The 8,651-nt window shown below is 48.1% G+C and overlaps 1 protein-coding gene across 3 annotated transcripts; it reads right to left on the bottom strand.

Annotated features, from left to right (window-relative positions):
- Nucleotides 1–1,911: 1,911 nt before the first annotated feature.
- MCHR1 (melanin concentrating hormone receptor 1) lies at nt 1,912–6,319 on the bottom strand. Of its 3 annotated transcripts, XM_081840690.1 has the most exons (3): nt 6,155–6,319; nt 5,619–6,046; nt 1,912–3,467 (listed from the first exon to the last, which is right to left on the bottom strand). In XM_081840690.1, the coding sequence occupies exons 2-3, from the start codon at nt 5,701–5,703 to the stop codon at nt 2,470–2,472; spliced, it is 1,083 nt and encodes a 360-aa protein (XP_081696816.1). In that variant the 5' UTR covers nt 5,704–6,046; nt 6,155–6,319; the 3' UTR covers nt 1,912–2,469. The 3 variants fall into 3 exon arrangements, with proteins under 3 accessions (XP_081696816.1, XP_081696815.1, XP_081696817.1); XM_081840689.1 differs by having other exon boundaries at nt 5,619–6,319; XM_081840691.1 differs by lacking the exon at nt 6,155–6,319 and having other exon boundaries at nt 1,912–3,457; nt 5,619–5,672.
- Nucleotides 6,320–8,651: the final 2,332 nt, after the last annotated feature.

The raw sequence follows: 8,651 nt of genomic DNA, 5'->3' as shown, positions 1-8,651 counted from the left end.
CCCACTTAAAAAAAAAGAGAGAGATTTTCAGATTTAGCCAAATTTAGAGAGAGAGAGAGAGAGAGAGAGAGAGAGAGAGAGAGAGTGTTTACAAGTTGGAGTGTCACAAACTTTCAACAGCCTTGTGTGGGGCGTGATAGAATCTATTCACAGGGAAGAAGGTCTTAGCATTTCCAGGTTGGGTTGGGAGAGAACCCTGGCTTGTCGCCAATCCTAGTAAAGGTAAAGGTAAAGGGTAAAGGGACCCTTAACCGTAAGGTCCAGTCACGGAGGACTCTGGGGTTGTGGCGCTCATCTCACTTTACAGGCTGAGGGAGCCGACGTTTGTCCGCAGACAGTTTTTCCAGATCATGTGGCCAGCATGACTAAAACGCTTTTGGCGAAACCAGAGCAGCGCATGGAAATGTCATCTTCCTTCCCGCTGGAGTGGTACCTATTTATCTACTTGTACTCTGGCGTGCTTTCGAACTGCTAGGTTGGCAGGAGCAGGGACTGAGCAACAGGAGCTCACCCTGTCGCAGGGATTCGAACCACCGACCTTCTGATCAGCAAGGCCTAGGCTCTGTGGTTTAGACCACAGCGCCACCCACGTCCAGCCAATCCTAGTAGACCTGTTCATATTAATGGGAATGCCTAGCCTAACTTAGGTTCATCCCAGTGGTTTCACTCTAATTTCAGCCCCCTACTTGAAACCCTGGAGAGCTGCTGACCATAGGCACCAACTCTAAGAGACCCAGACCACTTTGCCCACCAAATTGACAGTTCCAAGCTGCCCCAGCCTCCTCCTCCACTGTGTGAAAGAACAGGTAAGATGCCCAATAACCCAACCACCTCCCCTTCTCCTGGGGCGCTTCCCCTCCCCTCCAATGGCCTTGGCCCTGCTCAGCACCTTTAACAAACTACAGTTCCCAGAATTCTTTGGGGGGAAGCCATGACTGTTTAAAGTGGTATATGCTGCTTTAGATCTATAGCACAGATGGAACCTACGTCAGATGCCACCTCCACATCAGAGGGCAGAAAGCTAGGTTAGGGGTTCGTGCGGCTGGAGCACACTATAAGATGCACAGAGATTATTCCTCCCACACTCCTCTCCCTTCACTCCTCAGAATCTGCTGTCTGAGGCAGCTACCTCACTTTACCTTATGGTAGAGCCGGCTCTGATCCCAATTCCACACAGATCAAAAGTATAGATTTGGTGTGTATGTTGTATGGTGGTGTTATGGTAACCCACCCTGGCACCTTATGGTGGCTAAGAAATCCTACAATATATAAATAAATAAAACAGAAGCAAATCTATGTTGCCCAATAGCTTTCTAATCCCTTTCTCGCCTTGCAGAACCATAGATGATAGGCATCTATCATTAAAGTGTCTGCTTCCCATCCAGGTTTCTTTGGTTGTTCATTTTGTTTTGTCTTCCTGCTCATCAGACTTTGTTCAAACTCTGGCCATGTAATTCCAGATGACCATATGGAACTAAGGTCAACCTACAAAGGATGTAGCTCATGGCACTCAAGCCAAAAGCTTTGGGAGAGCACAGGAGAACACCATCTCTTTGAGGATGTGGGTTTGAAATCCACCACTGTAGGAAGCCACTGTTCAGGGGAAGAACTGCATTTTACCAGATTCAATCTCTGGTATCGCCAGAAAGGGCTGGGAACGTCCCCTGTCTGAAATGCCGAAGAGCTACTTCTAGTCTGTGGTGACCAGGCCTAGGAAATGTAGTACCTTCCAGATGTTGGCAAACTTGGGAGACCAGGGTTCAAATCCCCACTCAGCCATAAAGCTAACTGGGTGATGGTGAGCCAGTCAGTGCCTCTCAGTCTAACCAACCTCACAGGGTTGTTGTGAGGATTAAATTCAGAGTGGGGAGAACCATGTACACCACCTCAAGCATAATAATAATAATAATAATAATAATAATAATAATAATAATAATAATAATAAATGCCACCCATCTGACTGGGCTGCCCCAACCACTCTGGTCAGCTTCCAACAAATTATAAAACCACAGCAAAACATCAAGCAGATGTCTTCTAAAAGTCAGGTAGCTGTTTATTTCCTTGACATCTGATGGGAGGGTGTTCCACTACTGAGAAGGCCTTCTGCCTGGTTCCCTGGAACCTCACTTCTCGCAATGAGGGAACCACTAGAAGGCTCTTGGAGCTGGACCTCAGTGTCCGGGCTGAACGATGGAGGTGGACACGCTCCTTCAGGTATACAAATGCAATGAAACCAACCAACCAAATGAGTGAATGAAAACCCTGATCCTTGTCAGCTCCTTGCTGTGGCTGATGAGAGTTGCAGTCCAACAACATTCGGAGAGCGCCATGTTGGCTACTCCTGCTGCAGACCGTACTGAGCTAGATGCATAAGGTGAATGTTCCTCTCTTCTTCCTATCAGTGGAGTATCACCAGTCCCTGCGGCTAACTGGTCTAAGAATGGGAACAAGGCCGTAATATTCTCATCCCTACCTGGCTGAAACAGAGACCAAATGCAGCAGAGGCTGCCCAGACTTGCTGGGCTGTCCCCGTGCGCTTTTGACCTGGTTCTGGGTCACCTCCTCCCCGGCATCCGCAGGCCGGACGGAGATGACAAGGCGCCTGCGGAAGTTCTGCCCGAGCAAGATGTAGATGAAAGGGTTCAAGCAGCTGTTGGCGTAGCCCAGGCTGATGGCCACATTGTAGGCATAGTAGAAAGCGAGGGTGGGCTGGGGCACGGCCAGCTGGACCAACTGCAGGACGTGGAAAGGGGCCCAGCAGACAAAGAAGGCCAGGCAGATGGCGATGGCTACCCGAGTCACCTTCTTGGTACGGAGCCTGGTGCACCTCTGCCTGGTCAGGGCTTGCGAGGAGCTTGCCATCCTCAGCAGGATCCTTCTGTAGGCCACGGTGATGAGGGCGAAAGGGATGGCGAAAGCCAGGAAGAACTGGTACAGGGTGTACCAGTAGACGTCCCGCTGAGGGTCCGGCAGGCAGATCCCACAGCCCAGCAAGCCTCCGCCCAAGGGAATGAGCCTTGCGTACATCCACACGGGAGTGATGCTGAGGAAAGAAAGAGCCCAAAGGATGCAGATGGCTGAGATGGCTACGGGGGGCTTCCGGAAGCGTGTGGAAGTGAAGGGGTAGACCGTGGCCAGGTAGCGGTCGATGGACATGGCAGTGAGGATGTAGGTGCTGGTGAACTGGCTGTTGGCGTCCAAGGCAGTGATGATGGTGCACATGGTTTCTCCAAAGTGCCAAGCGCCGTTGCCCAGCAGCTGGTGGATGAGGAACGGCATGCCCAGGAGGAAAAGCAAGTCAACCATGGATAGGTTGATGATGAAGATGTCTGGGACGCTGCTGGTGGGGCTGGGTTTCTTGAAGACGGCGCAGATCACCATGCTGTTGCCGATGATGCCCAGCAAGCAGATGATGCCAAACAGGGTGGGCATGATGAAAGTAGAGTAGCTTGCAGGGCTGAGGTCACCTTCCAACGGGGGAGCGGGGAAGGAGAGGAAAGACAGAATAACTTCAAATGATGCTCACATGGCTGTCCACAAAGAATAAGGCTATCAATGGAGGCTAACCCTTCACTGTTAGAGGCTGACTGCCAGTTGCTTGGGAAGCACAAGCGAGGAGAGGGCTGGTGCACTCAGGTCCTGTTTGCCGGTTGCCCACAAGTCCCAGGTTGGCCACTGGGACAACAGGATGCTGTTCAAGAAGGGCCATTGGCTTGATCCAGCAGTCTCTTCTTACATTGTAGCATTATTTATTAATTTTATATCCCCCCCCCCTTCCCAAAGGAGCCCGGAATGGCAAGCATGTCAATAATAAAACAATACAGCTGCATGCTTCTAGAGACAGTGAAAACCTTCTTTTTAAAATAATGATAATCAACCTATTCCTCTCTCTTTTTTTAAGGCAAAACATTAATTTTATTACTGAAATTTTGTCCAGCAATGACAATTTTAACTTGTCCCATCTTGACATATCTTTTTAAATTTCAACCCATGTTTTGACATAATTATTTTGGAACAATGTACTGTTCACATTTGTCATAGTAATACCCAAGTACTTAACTTTAACAGTTTTTAATAGTGATTCAAGCAACGGGTGTCAGCTTACATCACAGTCTTATATTAAGTTTATATTGAGCTTATCTGGTGCACAGAGGACATTTCAGTTGTTGAAGAGGATTATAAGACCATGTCCACCCTGGGCACCTTTGGGAATTCCTACAAATTCTTCATGAAGTTCACCATGTCCACCCTGTGGATTATTATTGATAATCAACCTATTCCTACAAAACAATGTTAAGGTTGTCCAGAATAGCATCTTTCAGACCATAGAATGTCTGAGTGAACAGGGATGTTTCAAAATTGCACCTGAAAGCTGTTAATGAGAGAGACAGGTGCACCTCACCTGGGAGGGCATTCCACAAATGGAATGTCAAGGGACACCTGGGCACACACATCCCGCCCACAGTGGCAACCCCACCAATAGGGCCTCCCCTGCTGATCTCAGGGCTCCAGATGGTTGATACAAAGGGAGATGCTCTTGCGGTATCAAACAACGTATGACATACATTTTTTGTGGACTGGGGTTCACTTGGTCAGATGCACAAAGTGTTATCCTCTAGCTTCATTCTGCCTAGTCCCCTCTATGAATTAAGGGCTATTGCAGGGATGGAGGGGTGGATGTCCTGGACTCCAACTTCTGTCCTCAGCCATACTGTTTGGGGCTGATGGGAGCTGGAGTCCAATGACATGTGAAGGACTACAGATTCTCCACCCCTGGTTTACAACACGCTCCCAGCAAAACAATGTTTTCAAAAGTTGATAAGCACCTTATTGCAGGGAATTTCTTATTTTTGGTTAATAGAATGAAAAAGTATCCAATGTCCCATAACCCCCTCCAGATGTTTTTTCTGACTCTGGTGTCCATCAGCCCCAGCCAGCACAGACAGTGAGGATGGGAGTGATGTCCTGGCAACAACTGGAGGGCTGCAGGTTCCCCACCCCTGCTAATATCACCTGCCTCCTCTATTGAGCTTTTCTTTGGACATGTCTGGTTTGCACAGAGCTCACTGCACCCATTTGCAGTTACACTAATCTTGCAAAATGTGACTGGAGAGAAGCATCAGAAGAACTCAGAAGGGTCTATATGTGCTTTTTCCATGGAAAAGGCTTCGGAATAGACACATAGCACATCCTCCTTGCCTCTTATTTACCAAAGCGTTTGGAAGAAAACAGCACCGTTTATGTTTGTTACAGCAGAAAAAGATATGTCTCATGGACATATCAGACCATAACAGTGGTATAAATGCGCAGGAAATGCATGCAGAAGCCTCCAAATTAAAAGAGCTTTGCACACCTAACTCTAAATGTTCCTATGCTACACAGTTCCAGAACTGTGGCTGCCTATATAAATGCATGCACTAGTACCTGCACATAGACACACATAATGTTTAATGTGCAGCTATCACCTGCCCCAATTCCTTTTGCAATAAATCTAATGCACACAGGTGTTGGTGGGTCTGACATGGAAAGAGATTCAGATGAGAATCCATATAAAGTTCCCATGGAAAAGAATCCCTTCCTCTTGTCTCAAAATACTACGGCTCCCTCCCCTGACTTACCATTGTGGGAAAAGTTTTGTCCTATCTTGGAGATATTTGGAGTGCTGTCATTCATGCTCACGGTGTGATTCACGTGGAAATCCATCCTTCAGGGAAGGGAAACTGGATCCCATCAGAGGTCGGAAGATGCCATGCTTTCATTGCCGTTTCATACAGAAGAATGAGAGGAGGGAGGCTGGATCCCCAGGAGAGCCTGTAAAACCAACAATTCTCCAAGCGATTCCTTTTGTGCAGCTGGAAGCAGCAGTTTCCCTTGCGGAGTGGATGCGTTCTAAAGCGACTGCAAAGGCAGGGAGCGGTGGCGAAAGCAGACTTTGCTTGCTCTCTGCTCCACCCTCAGGACAAAACTGACACCAGAGTAGAAAGAAACAGAGTCTAGAATATCGTCACTGCAACACCTTTGCAGTATGCAGATGAAAAGGGGGATCCTGGAAGTAGGAGAAATTTGCAGGTTCATTCCCTCTCCCATGGCATTTCAAGCTACATTTACATAGTGACGTTGGCATCAGGGAGGTGGGCAGATGTCTTCGACCAACCTGTATGGCTTTTTCTTGGTTTCCCACCCTTGCAACTAGGTTTGGAAACCAAGCCTGATGAGGAGCGGTTGAGAGAGATGAGCATGTTTTCTCCTGGAGAAGAGAAGACTGAGAGGTGTTAAATAGCCATCTTCAAATATCTGAAGGGCTGTCACATGGAAGCTGGAGCAAGCTTGTTTTCTGATGCTCCAGAGGGGAAGACCTGAACCAATGACTTCAAATAACAATGAAGGAGATTCCGATGAAATGTTAGGAAGAACCTTCTGACAGTGAGAGCTGTTTGACAGTAGAACAGACTGCCTTGGAGCGTGGTGGTTTTTAAAGAGAGGCTGGATGGCTGCGATTTCTCCATTGCAGGGGGATGGGCTGGATGACCCTTGGAGATCCCTCCCGGCCCTACAATTCTATTATTCTAGCCTCCCGAACACCTATTCATGAAGCTCTCATCTGTGCATGCACGATTATTTGCACATGTGCAATGCCATTTGAAATCTCCCTTTAAGCATGAAGCAAACATGGGTTAAATTTTCTAGTTGGCTGGTTTGAGAGAGAAAAATCACTCTTCCTGGTGAGGTAATGGGTCATTAAGCTAACAAAGGATGAGGCTCGGTGGCAGAAAACACAGGGGTGACCCTTCCCTCAACTCACTGGTAGCTAGAAAGACAAAGGTCAGAGATGTGTGTGTGCAAGCTAGAAGAAGCAGCATAGAATCATAGAGTTGGAAGAGACCACAAGGGCCATCGTGTCCAACCCCCTGCCAAGCAGGAAACAGCATGCTGAAGCCTGTGATGGACAGACATACCTGATTTCTGCTCACATCCAAGGCTGTGGCTATGGGAGAAGCAAGAACCCTTCGTAGGCTCAGGTTGTACATATGTTTAAATAAACCATATATCATGAAGACACCACAGTCTCCGCTGCCTCTCATTCCAAAGGAAAGACAAACCTTGAACTCCTGGAATCTTGCACCATTCAGAGGTTTGGGTGGCGTGCAACCATATTACTTCTTCTTTGGCGATCACTTGTAACCGAGTAAGATTGCTTTTCATGAACACGGTTTTAACAGTGAATCCGTAAGTGGCTGTGGAGGCCAATTCTGGATCCACACATCCTTCCACAGTGGGGACGGTTTGGTTTCTGAATGGGAGTTGATCACGGTGAGGGTTTGCCAAGCATGCCTTCCTCTTAGCACGTTTCGTCCTGAGTTCAAGTGTCTTCAAAGCCCATGACACCTTTGGTAAAGGCTGTTCTCCAATTGGAGCTCTCGCAGGCCAGTGTTTCCCAATTCTTGGTGTTCATACTACATTTTTAAAGATTTGGCTTGAGAGAGTCTTTGAACCTCTTTTGTTGAGCACCAGCATTACGCTTTCCATTTTTAAGTTGGGAATAGTTGCTTTGGAAGATGAGAATCGGGCATCCGCACAACATGACCAGTCCAACGAAGTTGATGTTGAAGAATCATGGCTTCGATGCTGTATTAAATATGGAGTCTTGCCTGCCACACTTCGAACACAACTAGGCTGCAGCCCCATAGAGCAGGGGTCAGCAACAGGATGCCTGCTGGTGGCGCATGGACCCAGAGAGGCTATCCCTTGCTCCCCACAGCAGGGTCCCCTGAGCTGCTTGAAAGAAGGCTCGGGAGTGTGGTTGGTTGCTGTATGTTGTGTGTTGGAGAAGAGGCTGCAGCTGACTGGCAGAGCATCTGTTTTGCGTGCTGAAGGTTCCCAGGTTCAATCCCCGCCATCTCCAGGTAGAGCTGGGAGAGAAGCTCCTTTCCTGAAATCATGGAGAACTTGCTGCCAGTCAATGCTGAGCTAGACGGACCCATGACTTGACTCAGTGTAAAGAAGTTTCCTTGGTTCCTATGTAATGCCGCCGGTTTCCAAATGTGCCCATGGACTCAGGAAAATGTATTGATCCCTGCTAAGGACATTAATTATTGGGATGCAGGTGGCGCTGTGGGTTAAACCACAGAGCCTAGTGCTTGCCGATCAGAAGGTCGGTGGTTCGAATCCCTGCGACGGGATGAGTTCCCGTTGCTCAGTCCTAGCTCCTGCCAACCTAGCAGTTCGAAAGCACGTCAAAATGCAAGTAGATAAATAGGTACCACTCCAGCGGGAAGGTAAACTGCGTTTCTGTGTGCTGCTCTGGTTCGCCAGAAGTGGCTTAGTCATGCTGGCCACATGACCCGGAAGCTGTACGCCGGCTCCCTCAGCCAATAAAGCGAGATGAGAACTGCAACCCCAGAGTTGGTCACGACTGGACCTAATGGTCAGGGGTCCCTTTACCTTTACCTTTACCTTTAAGGACATTAATTGGGGGAGAGTTCTGTTGAACTCCATGGGGCTTCCTTGTATAGGATAGGGTGGGCGTTGGCATTTTTTATTTATTCAAGTGCAAGCTCTGTCACCCCAAAGACAAGCACTATCTTCAGTTGTCTCTAAGTGCCCATCTATATTGAGCTTTGGTCAGGCCAAAATGTACTTGAATTTCATCA

This window comes from Podarcis erhardii (assembly GCF_964252035.2).
Source record: "Podarcis erhardii genome assembly, chromosome: 14".
NCBI classification, from domain to species: Eukaryota; Metazoa; Chordata; class Lepidosauria; order Squamata; family Lacertidae; genus Podarcis; species Podarcis erhardii.
The sequence above is the reverse complement of the archived record's forward strand: the minus strand, read 5'-3'. Positions and strand labels throughout refer to the sequence as shown.